The 23,465-nt window shown below is 43.0% G+C and overlaps 5 protein-coding genes across 6 annotated transcripts; 3 read left to right on the forward strand and 2 right to left on the reverse strand.

Moving 5' to 3' along the window:
* The first annotated feature begins 1,572 nt into the window (after positions 1-1,572).
* Positions 1,573-4,013, forward strand: LOC107277519 (uncharacterized). The gene is made up of 6 exons (XM_015774253.3): positions 1,573-2,143; positions 2,278-2,526; positions 2,634-3,240; positions 3,339-3,406; positions 3,502-3,564; positions 3,649-4,013. Exons 1-6 carry the CDS (start codon positions 1,741-1,743, stop codon positions 3,675-3,677), a joined length of 1,419 nt encoding a protein of 472 aa, XP_015629739.1. The 5' UTR covers positions 1,573-1,740; the 3' UTR covers positions 3,678-4,013.
* A 1,601-nt stretch (positions 4,014-5,614) lies between these two features.
* Positions 5,615-7,107, reverse strand: LOC107278015 (protein TORNADO 2). The gene has a single exon (XM_015773899.3). It carries the CDS (start codon positions 6,597-6,599, stop codon positions 5,775-5,777), a length of 825 nt encoding a protein of 274 aa, XP_015629385.1. The 5' UTR covers positions 6,600-7,107; the 3' UTR covers positions 5,615-5,774.
* Positions 7,108-10,571: 3,464 nt separating this feature from the next.
* LOC107275868 (uncharacterized) lies at positions 10,572-13,661 on the forward strand. Its single transcript, XM_015777729.3, has 9 exons — positions 10,572-11,065; positions 11,186-11,337; positions 11,411-11,506; positions 12,229-12,291; positions 12,482-12,550; positions 12,643-12,745; positions 12,853-12,924; positions 13,044-13,132; positions 13,237-13,661. The coding sequence occupies exons 1-9, from the start codon at positions 10,723-10,725 to the stop codon at positions 13,390-13,392; spliced, it is 1,143 nt and encodes a 380-aa protein (XP_015633215.1). The 5' UTR covers positions 10,572-10,722; the 3' UTR covers positions 13,393-13,661.
* Positions 13,662-16,238: 2,577 nt separating this feature from the next.
* On the forward strand, positions 16,239-17,577 carry LOC107276220 (ribose-phosphate pyrophosphokinase 1). The gene has a single exon (XM_015772412.3). The coding sequence runs from the start codon at positions 16,239-16,241 to the stop codon at positions 17,385-17,387; it is 1,149 nt and encodes a 382-aa protein (XP_015627898.1). The 3' UTR covers positions 17,388-17,577.
* LOC9266989 (uncharacterized) lies at positions 17,397-20,671 on the reverse strand. 2 transcript variants are annotated; one of them, XR_010740112.1, is made up of 9 exons: positions 20,399-20,671; positions 20,177-20,304; positions 20,013-20,084; positions 19,756-19,901; positions 19,556-19,670; positions 19,403-19,476; positions 18,835-18,972; positions 17,808-17,895; positions 17,397-17,644 (listed from the first exon to the last, which is right to left on the reverse strand). XR_010740112.1 is itself a non-coding variant. In XM_015772413.3 (9 exons), the coding sequence occupies exons 1-9, from the start codon at positions 20,604-20,606 to the stop codon at positions 17,520-17,522; spliced, it is 1,101 nt and encodes a 366-aa protein (XP_015627899.1). In that variant the 5' UTR covers positions 20,607-20,671; the 3' UTR covers positions 17,397-17,519. The 2 variants fall into 2 exon arrangements, 1 of the variants encoding a protein (XP_015627899.1); XM_015772413.3 differs by having other exon boundaries at positions 19,403-19,483.
* Between the last annotated feature and the right edge of the window lie 2,794 nt (positions 20,672-23,465).

The raw sequence follows: 23,465 nt of genomic DNA on the forward strand, positions 1-23,465 counted from the left end.
TCGGTCCCGGTCAGATATATGCCAGGCTTCATCCCAACCATTGCAAGGAAGTCATTGTATGAAGAAGGGCAGACATGCAGCTTGCTAAACTGACGCGTGGTGGACGAGAGTGACCGGTCTGTGACTGGTCTGACGCCTGTCATGTCATAGGCAGACAACCGCGCTCCCGTTTTGCACCTCCTTCCAGCGGAGTGGAGGTAGGTATGACCCATCCCATCGGAGGGTCATTCGGACAGCAGCCATTGCAAATCTCCGCCCATTTAATGAGGGAGGACAGGGTTATCCCAATGTCAGACGAAGGTACAAGCCAAGTTTTGGTCAAAGTAGGATGGATCCCCACCCAAAAGAATGGTAGGTAGAAATAGTGTATGTGGTATCCCCTTGAGATATAAAAGGAGGACCATACCTACCAAGAGAAGAAGGAGAAAAGGAGACGAAAAAAGAGAGAGAAAAAAAAAGGAGGAGGACAACTGAGAGAACACCTAGACTCTCTAGCTCTTCTGCTCTCTGTAATTCCTTCACACTCAGATCCACCAGAACACAGGAGTAGGGTATTACGCTTCTCAGCGGCCCGAACCTGTCTACATCGCCCGTGTCTTGCGCGTTTGCTCTCTCGTGTACATTCCACAGATCGAGGGCTTAGAACCTCACTTAGCGCCCCCGGCCGAACCGGCAAAGGGGGGCCCGCGCGGTCTCCCGGTGAGGAGCCCCACGCTCCGTCAAGGGCTATTACCTGATAAGGGACCTGAACCAGTATAATCCTTGTTTTTTGTCTGCTTGATGTCGTACTACGTAGACCCTCGTTCCAACGTACCCCAATACTCTACTTATTCGGTCCGCGAGTATCACTCGTCGACAAATATGGCCATTTTTATTCTTCTTTATTTTTTCTTCCCATATTTTCTACTTGTCTTTTGATTTCTCATTGGTATAGGAAGACTTTTGATTTCCCTTTCTCTTAGAATACAATTTTTGTCTCTAGTTTGTGCTGGAGCATTTGTCCATGTCGGCTCGTTCCACTCGATTCTAGATGGCTTTGCGTTCCACATCTTCATGTTCTTTTTCTCATTTAAGTTATAATAGCTTACTGGCAAGAAGATACTTGCCCGTTCGTCCGTTCGATGCAAAAGGCTAGACACATGTCAACACAGTAATGGGCTGCCATTCCAACCAATTAGCTGAAACTAATAAAAATTAATAATGAGATCAAGGGGTAATTTGTAAAATTTATAACGAGACATGTGAGATACTCCCTTGTTTCACAATGTAAGTCATTCTAACATTTCTCATATTCATATTGATGTTAATAAATCTAATATTTACATTGTGAAACGGAGGAAGTAGTAGATTATCTGCCGCCTTCTTTTAAAATAGTATAGATTTTTCCTATAGATTTGTTGCCCAAAGAGCTCATTTGTAGAATATATCTTCTAAAGGGGCTAGAGTGTAAAAGTGGCACCCACGTGGCCGCGGCCCGCGTGCGAATGTCAAAGGCCCGGCCGTGCCGCGCGCGCGGGGGGGCGCGAGCGGCAAAACGAATAAGGTAAGGAGGCGCGCCAAAACCCACCGATTGATTCAATTCGCGCGCACTCTCCCTCTTTGTTGCTAACTGCATCCCGCGCAGAAATCTATGAAATGAAGTGAAATCCATTCCTGAGCTGGAGTAGCCTAGATCGCATCTGCTTCTAGGAGAGAAAGAGGAGCAGAGAAGAGGGGAGATCTGCATCTGCCTGCCTTGACATGGCGCCGCCGCCGCCCAGGAACACCTCTCCCCCCACCTCCGCCTCCAACAACAGCAGCAGCAGCAGCAGCAAGGCCAAGAAGAAGGCGGTCACCCCCGCCCAGGTCGCCTTCCTTGTCGAGCGCTACCTCGCCGACAACGGCTTCTCCGCCTCCCTCGCCGCCTTCCGAACCGACGCCGCCCACCTCTTCACCAAGGCCGCCCCCGTCCCCCCCAAGGGCCTCCTCCCCCTCTCCGACATCCTCCACGACTACGTCGCCCTCAAGGAGGCCCGCCTCGCCGTCGACTCTGCAATGCACGCAATGCACAACCTCGTCTCGGCATACTACCCCCATCATCCTCCTCCCCCCGCGCCGGCGCCCTCCTCACCCACGCAGTTCTTCGCCGCCTCATCACCTCCAGGTTTGCTCTGCACCCCACCTGCTCGACGATTTGTCTTGCCGCGCTCCCCGACATCTGCCAGTGCTAGGAGTAAGGAGAATACCGTTCAATTGTTGCCTAATAGAGTAGTATATATGCTTGTTGTGTTGCTGCAGCCGTCCCTGCTGGTGCTGGTGCTGTTGCTGGGTATGCTTCGCCAATCATACGCTACACGCAGACATCCTCCTCAGTTGTTGTCCACAACTCCAGCACATCAGAGGCCAACGCCATGTCCACACCAGCTCAGGCGCCAGCCGCAGCGCCTATCTCGTTCCCTGCCAAGAAGAGGAAGGCGGCGACTACAAAGTCTGCTGCAAAGTCCAAGAAAACCTGCATCGCGCCAACTATCAGCTCGCATCCAAAAGGTAAGTATCATCTTAACAAGGTTTGGACAAGAATTAGCAATAGGCTCTTGATTCCTGCTGTAACATTGCAAATATTGCTTGCTTACCACGTTCCAATCTAATCCCAGGTAAAACTGTGGCCTCTCAATTGTCGCTTGATAACTCAGAACGACATTCAGCCATGGCTAAGCTCCCTGTGCAAGGCTCATCTGTTGCAAAAAGCTTATTCAATCCTCTCCAACCTCAAGTCCATTCTTCTCCATGCACACCTCAACAAAACAATCCCATCGTTGCTTATCAAACAGAAAGGGCATCATCCTCCGTGGTTGCTAATGCTCATACCCAACAGGAGGTTGCTTCTTCTCAATGCTCAATGGTTTCTTCCAAGACTCTTATCGTCAGTCCTCTCAAAGGTGCTGCATATTATGCTGTTGAGAGAAGTTACCATGTCAGCTCCCCCTTGAAACCAAGCTCCCACAAATCATCCAAAAGGGAGCATGTCAAAGGGAAGCTGGATTTTGGTACTTGTGATGATAGGCCATGTTCAAATGAAGCGATTTGCGAAGAAGCCTCTACCTCCTCTGATGTCGAGAAGCAAGATGATTTTGACATCGACTTCACAAACCTAGACATATTTGATGGCGATTTTTCATTCTCTGAGCTTCTAGTTGACCTTGATCTTGACTCTGAAGGCGTTCATTGCCTCAACCCTCCCACCAATGCTGAAGTTCAAAGGTATGTGATAATGCTGCCTTTTGTTGTCGTGTGATGTATGTCCCTGGTGAAACTACAGATGCTAAGTGGTTCTGCCGTGTGCATCTGAATGAATACAGATTGGAGGGTGTAGCAGATCCTATGAAGGCAATGGCAGAAGATCCCACGGAGGATATCAATTCACAAGGTTCAGGGCTAACACTAATAATATCCTGCAGGCTGCAGCGTTATCATCCTATTTTTCCTAACATATGCTTTCTTTCTTGATGCCTAAATCGGCAGGAGCAGCATCAGCAGTCACTTGTGTTAGAGCTATAACTAAGAGGATAAAGATTGTTAGCCCTGGTATGAGTCTTCGCTTGGAGCTTGTGTCATGTTCGCAAACGCTCGAGAGATGTTTTTAACATGGTGTTGGTTGTTTGCTTGCAGTGAAGGGTCGTGCAGCCGCAGCTCCTTAGTTGATTGAGCACATGACAATTGACATAGGATACGAGGAGGATTCAGCATACATAACCGAAAGCAAAGGGATCGATGCGACGCTTCTAACTGACATGATCCATATATCTAGATGGCCAACCCAAGATGATGATATTTTTTTTGTTTTTTGATTGTAGTGTATTCTGCTACATTTTATCTATATGTTGCTTTGGACGGCAAGCATGTATCTTGAGTAGTTTTTAATTCGCTATGTTCATCTTTTTAAAAAAAAATTCTCACATCACTTGCTAGCTAGAAATGCCGTGGTGATGCGGTGACTGGTGTATAATTACTGGTTAATTCATTCTGTGTTGTTATTTTTGCTTTGCCCTATAGTTTTGACGTCTTTGCCTAAAACGAACTTGCTACAGTTGGTATTCATGCTCTTTAAAAAAAAAGAAATACTCTGGCCATTAAATTCGTGCTTCAAACAATTCATACTCTGACCATCAAATTCGTGCTTTAAACAATTTTGTCTTGTCCATATTATCTCTAGAGTCAATAATTTTCTATAAGGAACTACTGATCTTAATCACTTGCAAATTTTGAATTTTCCGGGCTCTAAATGAAATAAAAATGAAGTGATAAAACATTCCAAGGCCGTCAGAAAAAAATCTGCCATCTTGGTCCCTACATGTATCTACCCTCTCGATTAAGAGAAGAATGTAGTCATTCTGATGTCTAGGAAGAGGAGAGCTGCGATAGAAAACAACAAAAGCCGCCGCAGTAGTAGGCACGCCCACTACCTTCACGGAAGCAGGGGCGGAATTTTTTTTTTGCTATACATCATCTATTTTCACCATGTATGCACCCCCCTCGATACAAACTTAGACACCCGTATCAGTTTAAACTCGATCTAAAATAGAGTAAATTAAGCAAGTGGCACCACCCTCTATTTCGCTCTAGCTCCGCCGACGGAAGCCCTCCACCCGCTCATATCTAGATTGCATGCCTCCATACGCGCCGCCGTCAAGCGCATCATATATATTTGGTAATTTCAGTTCATCTATTATTTGTTTACTGGTTTTGAACTTCTGAAATTTGACTAGTTGATGAGTCCATATATTAATTTCTGAATAATAAATTCATATTTATGCAAATTTAGGGAGGACATTATGGATACATATATGGAAGAAAAGAAAAGGGCACTAACCTATATGGCTGGAGCTAAGTCTAGAGTGGCTATTAAGAAGTCTATCTGTAAAAATTGATTTTCGCAGGCGATATATAAAGTCGTACACCTATAAAAAGGTAATTGGCCTCATAAAATTGGGCATCCAGCCGGCTAAGTCCTCACTCACCCTCCACCCACCTCTCCTTCCCTTCACCTCACCCTTCACTGCCTAACCACACTACTCCCCTCCGTCCCTCTCTCCATACTTCCTAGATCCGAACAGAGGAGGGGAGCCGTCAGCGGTGGCCATCACAGGCGACAGTGGAGGCGGCACTCCCCTCCCCTCCCTCCCAGATTTGGACGGAGCAGGGAAGCCGACGACGGCACGACACTGTCCTTGGGTGGAGGCGCTGCTGTCCTTGGGTGGAGGCGGCAGCGTGGTCCTCGGGTAGACGGCGGAGGCATGGCTCCCCTCCCCTCCCTCTCCGTCCTAGATCTGACTGGAGAAGGGAGGGTGACGCCGGCGCAGCCCTCCTCCCTCTCCCTCTCAGATCCAGCCGGAGGCGGGGGATTATTTTTCACTGAGATTTTTGTCGCAGGTACTAGTGCCTACGAAAATGTAGAGGTTGCTTTGCGAAAGTGATTTTCGCAGACAGGGCCAATAGCCGTATGTAAAAATCATGTATTTTCATATGCCTTGAAGTGCAGGCGGGGTGGATGGCTGCCTAAAATCTGTTTGTCTGTTTGCAAAAATCTAATCGTCATTCTAAAGGTAGCATATGCATTTTTTGGTTTGCAAAAATGTAGCGTCAACAATTGAATTAAATTATCTTTAAATAAGTGTTGACAGAACAAAAAAAGATTTCCAAACGAAAACGCATGTAAAATCAAAGTAAAAAGGATGAGAGTTGGAAATTACTTAAAGCACTAGTACTCCAGTATATATATGCACGATCGAGCTACGTTACGTGTAGCCCTGCCTGTAGCGGCGGAAGAGGTCGTCGGTCTTGGCGGTACGGAAGGCGTAGCAGGCGAATGCGTAGACGGCGAGGAGCGCGACGGTGGCGACGAGGAGGATGAGATCAGCTCGGCGCCACTCCCTGCTGAGGTTGTGGAGAAGGCCAGCCTTGCAGGAGGAGCAGGAGTAGCAGAGCTGAGAAGGGTCGTTGCTCCAGGCGCCGCAATCCGGGTCGGCGGCGGCGCTGATGGGGCTAATCCACGAGATCGGGGTGACGAAGGTGTAGCCACACCTGGTGGGAGGCTTGCAGCACCCGGACTGCAGCGGGGTGAGCCAGGAGGCGGAGAAGAAATCCTGCGCCGTGGCGTATGTCTGGTTGACGTCGGAGCAGATGGGCGTGGCGGCCAGGCACGTCTTGATCTGCTCCCATCTGCCTGCAGGCTCGTCCACGCGGCCGCGTAGCCAGCTGCCCGAGAAATCGTCGAGCTCGTACTCGAGGAAGGCCCGGCTGGGCACGGTGTGACCACCCGACGACGCGCCGCCGGTGACGACGAAGACGAAGACAGCGAGGCAGGCGAGCGCCACCACGAGGAGGAGCATGCCGACCAAGTAGGCGAGGAGAAGCCAGGGCAGGCGCCAGAAGGCGGCGACGAAGCCGGCGAGACCGACGGCGAGGACGGCGACGCCGAGGCCGATCAGCGGCCACTGGAGCAGTTGGACGCAGGCGCTGTCCACCTGTGCGGAGAGCCAGATACCGGCGGCGATGACAGGGATGGAGAGCAGCGCAGCCACCAGGTTGATGGCCGCCAAGCCCACATAGTTGAGGGCCATCGCTCGCTTCGGATCGATCGGAATCGGATCGAACACGCGCGCCCAGGCTAGGTATAGCTAATAATAGCCTAATACTGCACTTAGATGAGTATGTACGTTGTGCTACACTGCAGCTGAGCTGATCTCGATGCTTAATCAGATCATCACAGAAGAACCACGTACAGCTAGCTTCGTTTACGTAAGCACAGCCTCCGCTCGATCCTAACCCTCTCTTCCAATAATTCCTTTCTTCCATTCATGCATCGATCCACCGTCTCCTTTTGCTTTTCTTATTTATAAGATATATATACTACAGCTGTCTGTTTCGTGTGTACGTGGACCACGGAATATATGCATCGCTAGCTATACCTTATTCTTTGCTTCTGGTGTAATTCATCCCATCGCCATATGTGCAGTGCCTGTAAAAAGGCCAAGGGATCATGCGCGCACAAGGAACGTGCATGGCACATATGCATCGATATCGTATTTAAATTTTAGGGCTTAATTAATTTTTTTTAGAAAAAAATGAAAATATATGTTTTTTCGACCAAATTCACAAGAAAATACTGGTTTGGAGGAGATTTACAGAAATATACCGTCGTCGCTATTTTGATGAGCAAGAGCGTCGCTATTTCGAAGATCTTATTTTGAATAATCCAAATAAAAGGAGGAGACAATTTATGTCATGTTTTGCGAAATTTTGATTTCGTCTAGTGCTTACTTTATGTTTAGGACCAAGACAATTTCTGTCATACCTTAGTAAATAACTTCTAGAAATTTCATTTTAATTTTCATGTTCCGACACTCTATTTTGTTGAAAAATTGGTTTTAAAAAGTTAATTTTCATGGTTGGGAATTTCTAATTGTTTTTGCTCTTTAATGTTGTCCTAAATTTTGAAACTATCATGTAGATAATAATTAATGACACATTTTGTCAATCTAGATTTTGCTGTGTAGTAATAAGTTAATAACTAGCATGCCTCAATATTGCCTAATGTCACCATTGTTGCTGCCCTAGAGATTACTTGTGGTCGTCGTATCCCTCGATCTCACCTGACGCCATCGCTGTTGCAGTGGCGGAGTCAAGATAAAATTATAGTGGGGGCTCCTCAGTCTTTTGGGCCTTCTAACAATCTTAGACAAAATTTATTTTAGCCCCCTTCAAGATATTTGGATTTAAATTTTAGGGGGGGTCTTAATGGGGGCTCTAATGATTCATTAGAGGATAGGGGGGTCTAAAGACCCCCCCAGCCCCCACGCTGCCTCCACCACTGCTGTTATTGTTGCTCTTGAGCTCATTTGTGATTGCCATCCCCCTCGATCTCACTGAATGCCACTGCCCTCGAGCTCACTTGTGGTCACCACCTTCTTCGATGTCGCCCAATGCCACCGCTATCACCGCCTCAATCCATCTGCACCATGCTATGCATGTCGGCACACATATGTAGTGTTTTCTCCCGTGATGATGATAGAGTGGATGAAATTCAAGCTTCAAGGAGAATTGCTCAACTGCCACATGGATAAGGGAGGATGAAGTGGCCATGCACACTTCTTTTAGATCATACTGTAGATTTGATACGATGATCGAACAGGGCTCGGATTTGACATTGTATTATTGACAATATAGTTGTATTTGATATATAATTATTGTTTCTGTATCTATAATAAATTGTGGTATTCTTATAGAATTATACTAGAAAAAATGCTCGTGCGTTGTAACGGGTGAAGGTTATTTTAATATTATTATTGTTATACAGTTTAGTTAAGGTGAAATTCAATATAAGAATTCACTTGGATATATATTTTTCTAGAAAATCATGAACTGCAATTAGGAGTTCGATCATCTCAAGTTAGCATGCAAATTTTTTTAAAGAAATTTCTTATACGACTCCTTCTGTATTTCTTAAAGAAATTTCTAAAAGTGAACGAATTTAAAACCCAACTCAAATACGTATATGTATTTCCAAAAGCGAACGAACTTAAAAACAACTTATACACGGATGACGTACCAAAGTACCGATAAAAACATATTCAATTTTTATAATAGTAGAGATTGGAGAGCCTACATTATTATAATATGGACTAACACGGTCTAACATTGTAATATATTTTTCTATTTTCTCTGATTAATGTGGTTATTTTCTAGGCCTCCAAAGTAAATGTGGTGATAGTTTCTCTATATTATTTCTTTGTCTTTGAATTGGTTATTATATTTTTGACCTAAAACAACAGATGTTGTACATCTTTGTTTTTTTTACTTTTTGTTTAACATGCCAAAATTTTATCATTTGAATTAAGTCATCAGTAAAAATAAATACAAATATATAGTCAGATACATTATTCAAGCTTATAGTGCCTCGTAGGCGCCATGTTAGCTAAAACCGTCCTCCATATATACTACCTTGGGATATTATTTGCACTGATTTTAGGAGATGCGTTGTACTCTATTTTACGGTTGAGGGGCATGATTCGAACTCAACCCTTACATGAGAAACCCAAATTGAACTTTTTACCTGTCAAATATAGCATGTCCTTAGGCCCTTGGCCTTCACTTCAACTATATAGTGTTTTATTATTTTACTCAATATACTATATGTGATGTGAGAAACATAAAATAAATGATAATGTTATTATTTTATCTTGGCATGTGTTGTTAGGGAGTATAAATGCTTTTTAAATAAAAATAGAAGCATAAAAAGTTTATTAGAAAACTGACTTAAGCGAAATTAAGCAAAGCAGCAGTTATTGAAGATGAGCAGCTTAGCATAACCAAATGAAACAACTTCATTTTACTCCCAAAACTATTTCATTGGTTCGCTTAACCCACTAAACTATTTTTTTATCATTTTACCCCTAAACTAAACTTTTGTATTTCTTTTTCTTTGTTTCTCTTTATACGAGTAGTATTTAAGCTAAAATTTTGTAGAGCCATAGATGACACCATTATCATTCCAAAATATTTTCAAATTTTTTCATGACTAAATGCTTGAAATTTCAAACCTCAAAGTAAATCAGTCTCAGAGCTTCCAATCTAGTAAACGGTGATTAGAAAAATTATAAACAAAGTTGAGAGGCAAGTTATACTGTATATATCAATCCTACCAAATTTCATTGCAAAATGATACAGCCCCCATCCCAAAATATAAGGAATTCTTTACAAAGCAGATCAATCCGGTCAAAATCTCTTATATTTTAGGGCATATGGAGTACTTATAGAGGGAGAGAAAAAAGAGAAATACCTTTAAGGGGTTACGTGTTTGATTTTCAATAGTTCAATATGTAAAATGAGAAAAAAAAAGGTCCATAGGGTTCTAAAACAGTTGGACATGTATGAAGATGTAAAATGAGAAAAAAAATAAATGTTAAGTGAAGCAATAAAATAGTTTAATGGTGTAAAATAACAAAATTAACAATAGCACGCGCAACGAAGGGTGTTGATGGAGGGAAGGATGAAATCTGCGCGTGATCCGTATTTCTTATCAACTGGTTGACGCGGCAAGCGGTGATTGGGCGTGGAAATCCCTGCCATCCGTGGGCGCCCAGTCGCCTCGCGCCACGCCGCTTTCGTCCCGCAACCGTCCACTAGCCAGCCAGTCCATGCAATTGCCTCCCGGCCTCTCTCCTCATCAGCTCAGCTAGACAAATACACCTTCGCTAGCTGCTGGCTGCTTCTGCTTCTAATTTTTTTTATATAAAAAAATGGATTACTAGTAAAAGAAATCCAGCATCCAATGGTGGGTAGAGTAGAGAAATATAAGTCTAGTAAACCGAGGGAAGAGAAAGAGAAGGGGAGAGTTGCAGAGCAAAACCGGCGGCCACTAGAAAACTAATGGCGGAAACCCATTAATCAAAATCAAATGGCGCATGAGTCTCCTCCTCCTCCTATGCTAGGAGTACATTTCTACTAGCGTAGGACAACAAGATAGACAGAGTATACTTCTAATAGGAGTAGGAGTAGGAGTATTAAAACAAAAATCGATCTTCCGTCCTCCTAGTTTAGTTGTCTCTCCTCTTGGCTCTGCTTTAATTTGTCTCTCCTCTTGCCCCTCTTTGATCCGCTTGGCACTCTCTCCTCCTGCTGCTGTAGAATCGAGATCGAGAGAGAGAGAGAGATTGAAAAGGCAGCCAGGGATCTTGTGAATTAATGGAGCTGGCCCCTTTTGCGGCGGCCTCCTCCTCCTCCTCCTCTTCCACAGTCACAAACACGTGCAAGCTCAGGCTCAGGCTCAGCTACACCCACTGTTCCATCGGCTTCGCCCCCCGAGTTCGCAGATGGATCCGAGCGGCAGCTGAGGGCCGAGGCGGCGACCAACGGAGGAGCGGCCGCTTGGCTGCAGATGGCCCCAGAGTCGTGGAGGTCGCTGCCCCACCTGCCGCCCCCGTCGTCACCGGCGGAGGCGGAGGAGGCGGGGGCTTCGCAGCCCGGGACGCGGAGCTGGCCATGTGGGAGAGGCTGGGAGCGGTTGTCAGGCTCAGCTATGGCATTGGTACTAACGACTCCTGTTATTTCATCTACTTTTAGTATTTAAATTAATTCCATTTTAGTAATAATCGATGCTACTATGCAACAATTAAGTAATAATAGAATAATAATCTGATGGGTGCAGGGATTTATGCCGCCATGGCACTTACTGGGAGATTCATATGCCAGATGGCCGGAATAGACTGCACAGGGGGCTTCCATCCATCTCTCTCTGCGCTTGTTGAGGGACTCGGATATGCAGCTCCGCCGATTATGGCTTTGCTCTTTATCCTCGACGTACGTATTTATATATAAATATTTACTAATTACTTGCTCTCTTCTCTTCGATTTGATTAATCTCTGCCTGCAGGATGAAGTTGTCAAATATTCACCTCATGCTCGCGCCATCAGGGATGTCGAGGATGAGGAGCTTCGCAGCTTCTTCTATGGCATGTCACCATGGCAGGTGTGTTCTTTTCATTCAATCTCTCTTTCTTTTCCCTCATACCAACACTACTTCTAATATTCACTCCAAATTATTCTAAGAACCAAATGCATTTTTCACATCATTATTTTAGGCTGTGTGCGGTCGATCATGCTGTTTTAATTTCACTAAAATTAATACAGTTGCAATTACTTTAACTGCTGGACTCCAAAGAGGATATATTTAATAGCTCTAGAATGCTTCTCACCCCCATCTCATGTCCCTTAAAGTACTACTCCAAACACGAAAGCACGATTTAAAAGCAAGGTCAAAATGAGCCTCTCTCTCAGTACTCAACTCTCAAGGACCAGAAATTATCAGTCCTAGATTACAATGGTTTGAATCGAGACAGAGTCTGTCTCAAACAGTTTAGGCATAACGGAAGCTCGTATTACAAATTAAGAGCCTTGTCAACATGATCCAGCCATAACTAAAAGTTTGGAATAAAACCCCCTAATCAAATAATAGGAAAAATCTAAGTACGGTTTACATGTTCATTATCTAGCCACCCAACTGTACCAGAAAATTATCCCAAATGTAGCTAATAATTGCCTAATTTCCTTATGCTTTTTAGTTTACTATATGGATTTCTTGAACATTTCAGTGTTCTCTACTTTTGCCAAGCTAAATTCTCCTAAGATGTTAGCTTATGGACCACTGCTTGATGAAGAACCTGATTTAAAATTGTATCTTAAATTTTGCAGTTCATTCTTATTGTAACTGCTAGCTCAATTGGAGAGGAGCTATTCTATCGTGTCGCTGTCCAGGTATTTGCTTCATGTCCATTATCTATTTCTGCTTAATTAGATTTCTTTCGAAGTCCTATTACAGATTACTTACCTTACCTACATGGCTTGTAATTGTAAATGGTACTACAGTAATGATCTGTGCAGTAATTGGCATGCGTTTTCTTTTCCTTATTCTCACGTTGTAGAGCGAATATAACTGAAATTGTAGGGTGCGTTGGCTGATATTTTTCTGAGAGGCACAGAGCTCATGAAAGACGCTCGAGGGATTGCATCCCTGGTATGAATTCTACTGCTTTCAGTTCGATGGAAATGGAGTCCTGAATTTGGGATATTTGCGCTGATCTTAACTGTGCTGATTGATATGTGTAGAGTGGCATGGTGCCTCCATTTGTTCCATTTGCTCAAACGTTTGCAGCAGCCATCACTGCGGCTCTCACAGGATCACTCTATTATGTGGCTACTGCCCCGAAAGGTGACTCTAATTTGCATGCTTTTCTGTTTGGAAGGAAGTGGCATTGATTCTTGAAACCAAGTGTGACATATATATATACATGTTGTGATATATTTGTATGATTGCAGATCCTACTTATGTGGTGACACCAGCAATGCGTTCAAATACTGGGCGAGAGAATCTCAAGAAACTATTTGCAGGTGTATATATAGTCTTGTTCTAGCTAGTGCAGTCGCAGTAGCAAAATCGTACTAGTAGCAGTCATATGCTCATCACTACAGAGATATATTACTGAACTCTCCAGCTTTGGATTTTTCAGCATGGTATGAAAGGCGGCAAATGAGGAAGATATATTCCCCTCTTCTTGAAGGAATCTTGGCTTTCTACCTTGGCTTTGAGTGGATCCAGGTATAACCTCTTCATCCCATGTCCCATGTGTATTGAACTTCACGGGTCGATCAATAATAGAAACAAATAATTAAATTATTATGTTGCTCTATTTATTATGGCAGACAGATAATATTCTTGCACCTATGATCACCCACGGCATATACTCTACCGTTGTGCTTTGCCATGGGTTGTGGAAAATACACGACCACAGGAGAAGGCTACGGCAAAGAATTCAGGAAATCAGACAGGAAGGAACAACAAATTCAGACACGTTGTAACAGATCATGAGATGGTAGCTAGCTAGCACCGCTTTTCTTGAATGGCAAAATGGGATGATCAGATCAGATCACAGAACCATGTACAAGACACAGCTGACAATTTTTGATGATCCTTAGGTAGGTATGTACTTGTACGTAGAAGATAGAAAGATTAAGTCAACATGTACATAGACAGTATATTTGTTGTATATCCTCAGTATAAGTGTGTATACACAGTAGCAATATTTCTACACTTATGCAACTAAAATGGGTGAGCATTTCTCCGCGCAGTTGCACGAATAGTGACTAGTACTTTCCCTTTTGGAGTGCTGAGTCCTTTCTGGGTTCACTGAATCCTGGTATACGCGGAAGAGAGATGGCTGAGTTCTTTTCGTTGCATCAGTAATATGTTCTTGTTTTCTTTTGTTAGAAGCGCAGCTGGAAAGCAAGTGTTGTTTGTGCATTTCCTTATGCGGTTCATGTATATATATAGCGGCTGTCTATATTCATCAGCCCGCTGATTTATTTTCTAAGAAAATATCATTCACTTTTGAACGGTCGAGATTGTTCCAAGATTCGTGCAGCTCCCGAATCTCGTCCCATGCGACTGTCGCATGCCTCCCTATCCGATACTCCGTCACACCTTGGCGCCATACTATCACTCTTCCTCAAATCCGGCGCGGATATCCTGCCCTGCCCTTCTTCGTCTCCAGTGGCGTGACACGCCACCGGCCCCATCTCCTAACCATTACAACAAGAAGCGACGATGTTTGGCCATCTTAATTTTTTTCCTCCCAAATGCAAATGAGTTTGGACTTGTGATTTGTTAGAAATGTAGTTCATTCCTATATATACTTGTCTCTTGTACTTTTTTTAATGAATTTAGGAAAATTTTAGTCTAGTCTTCATCTATTCGATGGTTTTCATGGGATAATCCCTGTATATGTGGCTAGGAAAGGAAATGCTAATGCATATATCGTACTACCTCCGTCCCATAATAATTATATTTTTAGGATTCAAATTTTTCCCAACAATAGAGTACTAATTAACTATCCCATTAATCACTTTTGATTTGAATTTCTTCCTATTCTACCTTCAACAGATATAGAAGCCGGTTTAATCCATTATTAAAAAAAAATTCTACCTTCAACCATTTTATTACCTATACACATTTAATTAGGGACACCTTAGTCTTTCTTCTTAAACCTTAATATATGCTAAACAATCTAGAATTGCAATTATTTTGGGAAAGAATGTAGTAGATTTGGAGGAAAGTCATTTTACATATGGGTGCCATCAAACAGCATATTTGCAAACGAAAAATAATATGTGAATAGAATTTTTATATGCGTGTTTTTAGTGATCTAAAAGCAAATGCTGAAAAATAAACTTCAATAAAAAACCTTCAAAATCAACTCTAAATTTAAAGTTGAAATTCAAGGCTGATAAGTATAAGCATAAGCAAAAAAATGATAGTGACAAAAGGTGCGTGTCTCGTTTCATGCGTGATAACAAAATAGTTATGAGTTTCTCTTTTTTCTAAAAGAAAAATGACAAAAGATCAATATATGCGAGGCAGAAGCTTGGTGGGCCGGCCTCAAGCGCAGTGGATGTTCTCATCGTCTTTATGTTAACTAGCATGGTGGCCCGCGCAGATTGCGCGGCTAGCATCATTATATTTTCTCTCATATAATAGTATATATGTTTTCTCATTATATTATTCAAATATATTGAAATGACAACATAATTTTAAATTTTGCAATAACTTTACAAAAACTACTAATGTGTAATATTCATATTATATTTTATATATGTGTTAGTTATTAATTATTTTTAATATCAAATTTTAGTTAGTTGTAAATTATATATATTCCTATATAGACTCTAGACTCGTCTTTTAATATTTCTTTTTTTTTAATTCCGAATTTTCTGTAAATTGTATTTCTATATAAACTCTATACTCTTCTTTCAATATTATTTATTTTATTTCTGAATTTTTATTATTTCTAATTGTATTTCTATGTGGAATCTAAACTCATCTTTCAATATTCTTTAATTTTTAATTTTGAATTTTAGTTACTTCTAAATTGTATTCCTATATTTGTATTCCTATATTGACTTTAAACTCTTCTTCCCATGTTTTTCTTAATTTCAAATTTTAGTTACTTGTAAATTATATTTTTATACGGACTCTAAACTCTACTTTTAATTTTATTATGTTTATTCCAAATTTTAGTTAGTTTTAAATTCCTATATGAACTCTATACTCTACTTCTAATATTTCTTATTTTTAATTACAAATTTATATTATTTCCTAATTGTATTTCTATATGAACTCTATACTCTACTTCTAATATTTCTTATTTTTAATTACAAATTTATATTATTTCCTAATTGCATTTCTATATGGACTCTATACTCTACTTCTAATATTTCTTATTTTTAATTCTGAATTTCAGGTATTTCCTAATTGTATTTCTATATGAACTCTAGTCTCATCTTTTAATATTCCTTTTTTTTAATTCAGAATTTCAGTTATTTCCTAATTGTATTTCTATATGGACTCTAGTCTCCTCTTCTAATATTCTTTATTTTTTAATTCCGAATTTCAACTATTTCCTAATTGTATTTCTATATTGACTCTAGTCTCCTCTTCTAATATTTTTTATTTTTTAATTCCGAATTTCAGTTATTTCCTAATTGTATTTCTATATGGATTCTGCTTTTTCTTTTTCTCCGATTAATGTGAGAATTTCTAGGCCATGCGAACGAACGTGGAAGCTCATTTTTCTATTTCTTTAATAATATAATAGATTCTTATCCGACCGAGATGCTGCTGTGTGGAGAGGATACGTCGGTGGTTGGCCATGGCCTTCTTCGTCAAGATTTCGGCGCCGTGCTCGCTTGCCGGCCATGGCACCACCAGCAGTAGCAGTGGCAGCAGCAGGTCAAAGAGGGGATTGTTGCTTCCAGTTGGGGCTGGGGCTGGGGCTGGGGCCTACGGCGGCAGGCAGTACTCGGACGTGGTCCCGGTGCCAGCGCTATCGCAGGCGCAGGCGAGCTCTAGCGGTGGTCGGCTGCGCATCTTCTCCGGCACGGCGAACCCGAGGCTGGCGCAGGAGGTGGCGTGCTACCTGGGGATGGAGCTGGGGAGGGTGAAGATCAAGCGGTTCGCGGACGGGGAGCTGTACGTGCAGCTGCAGGAGAGCGTGCGTGGGTGCGACGTGTTCCTGGTGCAGCCCACCTGCCCGCCGGCAAACGAGAACCTGATGGAGCTCCTCATCATGATCGACGCATGCCGCCGCGCCTCCGCCAAGACCATCACCGCCGTCGTGCCCTACTTCGGGTACGCCCGCGCCGACCGCAAGATGCGCGGCGGCCGGGAGTCGATCGCCGCCAAGCTGGTGGCCAACCTCATCACGGAGGCCGGCGCCCACCGCGTGCTGGCCTGCGACCTCCACTCGGGGCAGTCCATCGGCTACTTCGACATCCCCGTGGACCATGTGTACGGGCAGCCGGTGATCCTGGACTACCTGGCCAGCAAGACCATCTGCCCCGACGAGGTGGTGGTGGTGTCCCCGGACGTGGGTGGCGTCGCCCGGGCCCGCACCTTCGCCAAGAAGCTGTCGGACGCGCCGCTGGCCATCGTGGACAAGCGGCGGCAGGGGCACAACCAGTCGGAGGTGGTGCACCTCATCGGCGACGTCAGGGGGAAGGTGGCGGTGATGGTGGACGACATGATCGACACTGCGGGGACGGTGTCCCAGGGAGCGGAGCTGCTGCACAGGGAGGGCGCCAGGGCCGTCTACGCCTGCAGCACCCACGCCGTGCTCAGCCCGCCCGCCGTCGACAGGCTCTCCAGCGGCCTCTTCCAGGAGGTGATCGTCACCAACACCGTCCCCGTGCTTCACCACCGGACCTTCCCCCAGCTCACCGTCCTCTCCGTCGCCAATCTCCTCGGCGAGACCATCTGGCGCGTTCACGACGACTGCTCTGTCAGTAGCATCTTCCAGTGACCATTCATATACATATACACCACGTACTCCATTAACTCAATTAATTTAGTACATTCCAAGCATACATCATGATATATACTCTCCTAGTAGCTTGAGAAACATTTGTACATACATAACGCATGGCAGCTCTAGCTAGCCTGCATCCAGTTCTTCAGCAAGTTTTATGGCGCCGCCAGCTGCACCATCGGCTCTTGACTTGCCTGCTGCTACACCTTGCATCTTCTTAACCTTTTTCTTTCCACTGAGCGAGCCGCTCGCTGCAAGCAAACACACCAATATAAGTATATAACCACAAAACAACATCTAATAAGATAGCATACTCGACGAAATAAAAATAGCACCACATTATCTGTCAAACAGGTCAATACTTCTCTGCTTTATTAGTTGGTGGAACTAATAAAGCAGGAGCCATGTTTGTACCTTGCCACTCATAAACAACTTTCGACTCTCCCTTGACCACTTTCGGGTATTGATCTATGCGAGAATCTTCCAGTATTAGTTCTTCCACCTATGCCACAATACAACAGAGAAAGGGAAATTAGTTTACCAACAATGGAGAGTGAAATGACAAATTTTCAGCAGCAGAGCTATATAAATTACAAGGTTAGACCAATGAGGCTACGACTTGCTGAGGCAATTTTTTTACTTCTCTATTATGCCCATATACTAGTACATATATTGAGCCTAGGACAATGCACTTGTCAATAAATTAGGGGCAGTGTGTTTCTCCTTTTCCCAAGATACTTCTAGTGCCATATAAGGCCAGTTCCAACCCAAGACACTAGGGATAGTTTTCATAAACTCCACATCATCAAGAAACTAGTACTAGACACTAATCTTTCAATGCAAACATGATCATGAGAAGATTAATGCCCACTCAACGCTTCCTTTTAGTAGTCAAGTTTTGATAAGTTAAAGATGAGACTCATGTCAACTTTCTACTCAGAAATAAAGCTGCAACGTTGCGCTGCTTGAGCCATTCCCTCAACAGCATTTTTAACTGAAAATTACGTGTACTGAACCAACAGCGACGGTGGTCAAAGAACAAAATACCATGGGAGCAACCGAAGAAAAAGCTGTGTAGGTAATGATGAACACCTAGGACTAAAAATGTGAAATTTAACTTGTCGCCATCAAAAAATAAAATGTAACGCGTACAAGTGTCTTCTCAAATACTACACAGTAACCTAATCGGTTATCCAAAGAAACCAAATTTATTGAATTTTATTGTGCCCCATTGTTTAAACGTTGCTTCTAAACATTTTAAATGTTTGAATTATTGCTTCAGATGCTCGAAAATATGACGTACTTTCATCTACTAATATAAAACATGTACAGAAAAATTGTAGCTCCATGGAACTTTCCTTTAAGAATTCGAATTTGGGTAATGCTAATCAATACAGGTCAAAATCTATGTATTGAGTGGAATATACTGCAAAGTAATTACCTTCTTCCAAAGGAAAGCATTCCTTCTCTCTTGTGGGACTAGCAGATGATCTCGCAGCCAAGACGTGACCACCCAAGGCTCACATTCAGAGTTGCCAATCTTTGCATCTATGGCATTATCTTCAAGGACCTCACACACCTATTGTATGAGAACAGGCAAAAGACAAATACAAGAAGGTCCAAAGAAGTTATGGAAAAATTAAAATGCAACAAACAAATGATTTACTACTGTTTTTTGGACAAAGGAAAGTATCCACCTTTCCCCACAGCCACCACCTCCCTCATGCTTGGAAAAGGTGAAAGAGATGGTGGAACTGCTGACGTACTAGTGAATTGCGCCAGAAAAGTGAATGCTAGTACTGCAGTAACTCCAATCAAATTTTGCCAACAAAAAACAATAACAGCTATAGCTTACAGCAAGAACAACGTTTACTATACGGTTAATCAGACTTCGTCGTTTTATGCAAATTAGCAGCAAATAACCCTTCGTCATGGGATAAAGAACTGGAAGAATTGTGTGTGTGTGTGTGTGTGAGTGAGAGAGAGAGAGAGAGAGAGGAATTTCATACCTGAGCATATATTTGTTCGGCCCTCTTTGATAATGCTTGTCTCTTGTAAATAGTCCAAAGAATCCAGAGCAGTGCTGAAAACTTGGGTACAATAATCAATTGAACTGCCTTTAAGCAAACTGCATGACTAAGATGGTAATGCTATAGACGTACCAGGACACCAAAGGCTGTCACAGACATGATATTTCTTGAGATCCATTGCCGAATTTGACAGGTCAGGGGCCTATAAAGCTCGGCAACCAGGTCTGGACATTTAAACTCTTCGACTCTAAACAAGAAAGGGGAAACAGCACATACGTAAAGAGAGCGTACATATAGTCAGAGATAGGGGGAGAAGTAGTGGTGAAGCATACCCGTCGGAGCTGAATGTTTTCTCAAAGAAGGCCCGCGCACTGTCCAGAACCTTAATTTTTGCAACCTTAGCTCCATCCTGACTTAGGCCAACAAAACCCTTGGATAACAGCTCATCAGCCATGTTTAAGATATCGAGCTCTTGGAACTGAAAGCGAGGCAACAGAAGTACACGAGGATGAGGGCATGGAAAGCAGGGGGGGGGGACATAGTCGTAATGAAGAAGATGAGGATGGGGAGCAGTAAAACGAAAACAGACCAAGATTTTGGCAGGTTGGCCACATAAAGCACGGGCATATTGATCGCAGATCCTCCGCTCTAGCAACTGTGACTATATAGAGATATGTGGAGAAGCAGTAAAAGGAAGGTATGCATAGCAAAATGAGAGGGAAAGGAACAAGAGAGCAAGCAAAGGGGCAGTACAATCTTGGTAGCAGTTTGGCTGACCAGCCCATCCTCTATGCACAGGTTGCCATATTTGTTGAATCCCTGGACGCACTCCAGGTTTCCGTCTACGCATCGTCCATGGGGAGGGCATGGTTGGCATGAATCTGCGTATTATTAGTATAATCAGCTACAGCTAGCCAAAGGAAAAGAAACGGAATACGCGCGAGAGATCGAGAAAGCAGTGAGTGAGTGAGTCACCATGGTGGGTATAGGCGGCGCCGCCGCTGTCGCACAAGGGTTTGGGGCGGCGGTTGAGAAGGCTGCAGGCAGCGGCTGCTGCGGCGGCGATGGAGACGACGGCGAGCAGGCGGAGGAGGTCGTCCCTAGCGGGGAAGAGGCCGGGAGGGGGCTCGCCGAGAGGCCACCGGGATTTGGACCTGCGCCGCGCCCGCGACGGCATCGGCATGGCTCCGCCGCCGCCTGCTCACACTTGCCCCTTTTGCTGGTATATCATCGAGTCGACGGGATGCTGGGCTGGAGCCTGGACTGGGTTGGTCTTGGATTTGATTACAAAGTTTTGTTGAGGAAAAGGTCCAATTGGACTCCCTAAATATTTGTATCCTCAACCCCAAAACCGACATAACACTCCTCCCTTACTATTTCGATAGTTATTTTCTCTAACGTGGCATCCTTTTCTTTAATAACGGCTGTCATGTGGACGCCACGTTAGTAAAAACCATCAATACCACCACCACCGAGTGAGTCATTTTTATACGGTTCGAGTGGTTCATATACCCATTTTAGCGAATGAGGGATTTGAGGGAGTTGTATCAGACTTTACCAAATCGTTGAAGGCCAGGCTCTTCTCATGTCTGCGCTGGGCTCCAAGGCCACGAGAGGCTGTGACGTCCACTAACAAGAAAGAAGAAAGAAAAAAAAATGAAGATATGGAGAGAGACAGCATCATCTGCTCTATAATTCACAAAGTCTATTTACTCATTCATCATTGGACAAATCTAACGGATGCGGATAATACGTATTTACTCCGTACCGCGCCTGCCCCCTCCAGTTTTCGCTCGTGTCGTGACGTGTTGGCCAGAGCCAGATCAGTGATGGCAGCATCGTCGCACTCTCCGCGCACGTCATCAAGATCTCCTTGTGGAGTCCAATCGCCATCGATCCCTACTGTGCTCCCGTTTTCACCACTGCGCAATCCTGTGGGGTCTCCTGTCGATCTCTTCCTATCATATGTATGTTTCTGCAGAGAAGGTGGCGTTGTAAAGATATAGTTTATACATCATAAATCAATCTATAATTAACCCACCATAGTGTAAATGTCGGAATCTTATAATTTAACTAAGATTTCGTTTAGATATATTTTAGTCCCGAGACATATTGATCCATTCACATATATGATCAAAATTTTACTTAACTTCCCTAGACTATAGAGACAACTTCTAAAATATCAAAATCCACCTCTATTATCCGGATGCTTCTATTGCCAAGTCACGAAATGAGTTTTTGCCACGAACGCACCCAGTACACTCCAATATGTCCAAAAATCATGTTTTGGTGCTTTTTGAACTTTTTCATTCCAGATAAAAACAACACACCCACGTGTGCCAATATCGGCATTAATTGATAAAAGTTCGTCGCGCGAGTCACGAAGTGAGTTTTTGCCACGAACGCACCCAATACACTCCAATATGTCCAAAAATCATGTTTTTATACTTTTTGAACTTTTTGATTCCGGTATATAACATCGCACCCGCGTGTGCCAATATCGACATTAATTGACAAAAGTTCACCTCGCGAGTCACGAAGTGAGTTTTTGCCACGAATGCACCCAATACATTCTAATATATCCAAAAATCATGTTTTGGTGTTTTTTGAACTTTTTCATTCCGGTTAAAAATAGAAATATGTGGCACACAAAAGATTCATTTCTAAATAATTAGTATAGTGAAAAAGGACATAAGAGAACTATGATATAATTGTACTTCTATATTCCTAATGTCTAAGTATACACTTAACACATACAAGCTTACAAGGCTAGGACTTAGTTATAGGCACCCATGTACTACCGAGAGAATACTCCCTGCTGATCTGCCAGCGTGGTTATAGAATTTACGCACTCTTACGTCATACCCGAATTGGAGGAGTACAAAGGACGGATTGGCCTCACTTTTCATGGGACATATCTGCATCCAATGGCATTTATCTAAGCACCATACTTATGCTAGTAAATAATGACATTAATTCCCCTAGAACTCCCACTATATGGATGGACAAGTTAAAGCTAGAACAGCCCATCAAGGTCATTGGATCGTTATCGTACCATAGATGACTAGTCTAATCAAGTGAAACATGTAAATAAAGTATATTATATTTATAAAGCATATAACTACTAAAGTAGTATATGAATTATAAACACAGGAAGGTAAAAAAAAAGATAATTCTATTAATTCAACTATAGTCTTACAAGGAGAGAATGGAGAGGGTAGAAGAGGAAGAGTAACAAGGTTAAGGAGGAAGAAGAAGATGAGCCCATTCAGTTGTATTGCAATCGCCCCTGAAGGAAATTACCAACTAACGTACGCGCGACAAGAAAAGAAGGGAAATGAGGGAGAAAGAACCTACCAAGGGTAAAACAGTCATTTCGTATCACCAATCCATGCTGACACGTAGATGTGTCATGCCACATAGACAAGAGTGGCAAAAAATATATTAAGAACTCTTATTTGTCCAACGATAAAAACGTAAAGGAATAAGTCCAAATACCCAACCCCCTCCCCCCTCACAAAAAAACATTAATTCGAAGTCCATTTAGCACCTAAACTTTAAACCGGATATTTAACTTCCAAACTTTGCACTACCATTCATATAAACTCCTAAGACGGGTTTGCAAAGTGTTTTTTTTATCAAATTTATATGTACGTTGGATAAGTTTGATGACGTGACATACACATTGTGCATATATGGTAAAATCTTTATTTAAATATTTCTTTTCACTTCCTTGCTCACTGACTTATAGAAGAGTACCAATATAATAAAAGTGTGACATCGCTATGATATAAATGGATGAGATACGTAAAATATATTAATATGCAAAATCATCCTACGGGTAATACGAATGGTATAGCAAGGATTGGCGTCCAATTTTAAATTTTAAGGTGGTAAACGGATTTTTATCGAAAGTTTTTATTCGGAGGGTATTTGGACCTTTTTACAAATTTAAAAGTGGCATTTAGAGAGTTGATACTTTTTATGTCGCAAAGTAATAATTTAAATGATGTATGGTTTTTGTGCTTGTTGAATTCGTTTG

The sequence above is a fragment of the Oryza sativa genome, chromosome 3 (genome assembly GCF_034140825.1).
Source record: "Oryza sativa Japonica Group chromosome 3, ASM3414082v1".
NCBI classification, from domain to species: Eukaryota; Viridiplantae; Streptophyta; class Magnoliopsida; order Poales; family Poaceae; genus Oryza; species Oryza sativa.

Bases quoted from the DNA above. Each gene is read 5' to 3' on its own strand.
- LOC107276220 (XM_015772412.3), top strand. From the start codon at position 16,239: ATGGCCTTCTTCGTCAAGATTTCGGCGCCGTGCTCGCTTGCCGGCCAT.
- LOC107277519 (XM_015774253.3), top strand. From the start codon at position 1,741: ATGGCGCCGCCGCCGCCCAGGAACACCTCTCCCCCCACCTCCGCCTCC. The intron at 2,527-2,633 runs GTAAGTATCATC...ATCTAATCCCAG, and splicing joins TATCAGCTCGCATCCAAAAG to GTAAAACTGTGGCCTCTCAA. The intron at 3,407-3,501 runs GTTCAGGGCTAA...CTAAATCGGCAG, and splicing joins GGAGGATATCAATTCACAAG to GAGCAGCATCAGCAGTCACT.
- LOC107278015 (XM_015773899.3), bottom strand. From the start codon at position 6,599: ATGGCCCTCAACTATGTGGGCTTGGCGGCCATCAACCTGGTGGCTGCG.
- LOC9266989 (XM_015772413.3), bottom strand. From the start codon at position 20,606: ATGCCGATGCCGTCGCGGGCGCGGCGCAGGTCCAAATCCCGGTGGCCT. The intron at 17,896-18,834 runs GTAATTACTTTG...ATTGTGGCATAG, and splicing joins ATGCTTTCCTTTGGAAGAAG to GTGGAAGAACTAATACTGGA. The intron at 17,645-17,807 runs GTACAAACATGG...GTTTGCTTGCAG, and splicing joins AGTTGTTTATGAGTGGCAAG to CGAGCGGCTCGCTCAGTGGA.
- LOC107275868 (XM_015777729.3), top strand. From the start codon at position 10,723: ATGGAGCTGGCCCCTTTTGCGGCGGCCTCCTCCTCCTCCTCCTCTTCC. The intron at 11,507-12,228 runs GTGTGTTCTTTT...TAAATTTTGCAG, and splicing joins ATGGCATGTCACCATGGCAG to TTCATTCTTATTGTAACTGC. The intron at 12,925-13,043 runs GTGTATATATAG...TGGATTTTTCAG, and splicing joins TCTCAAGAAACTATTTGCAG to CATGGTATGAAAGGCGGCAA.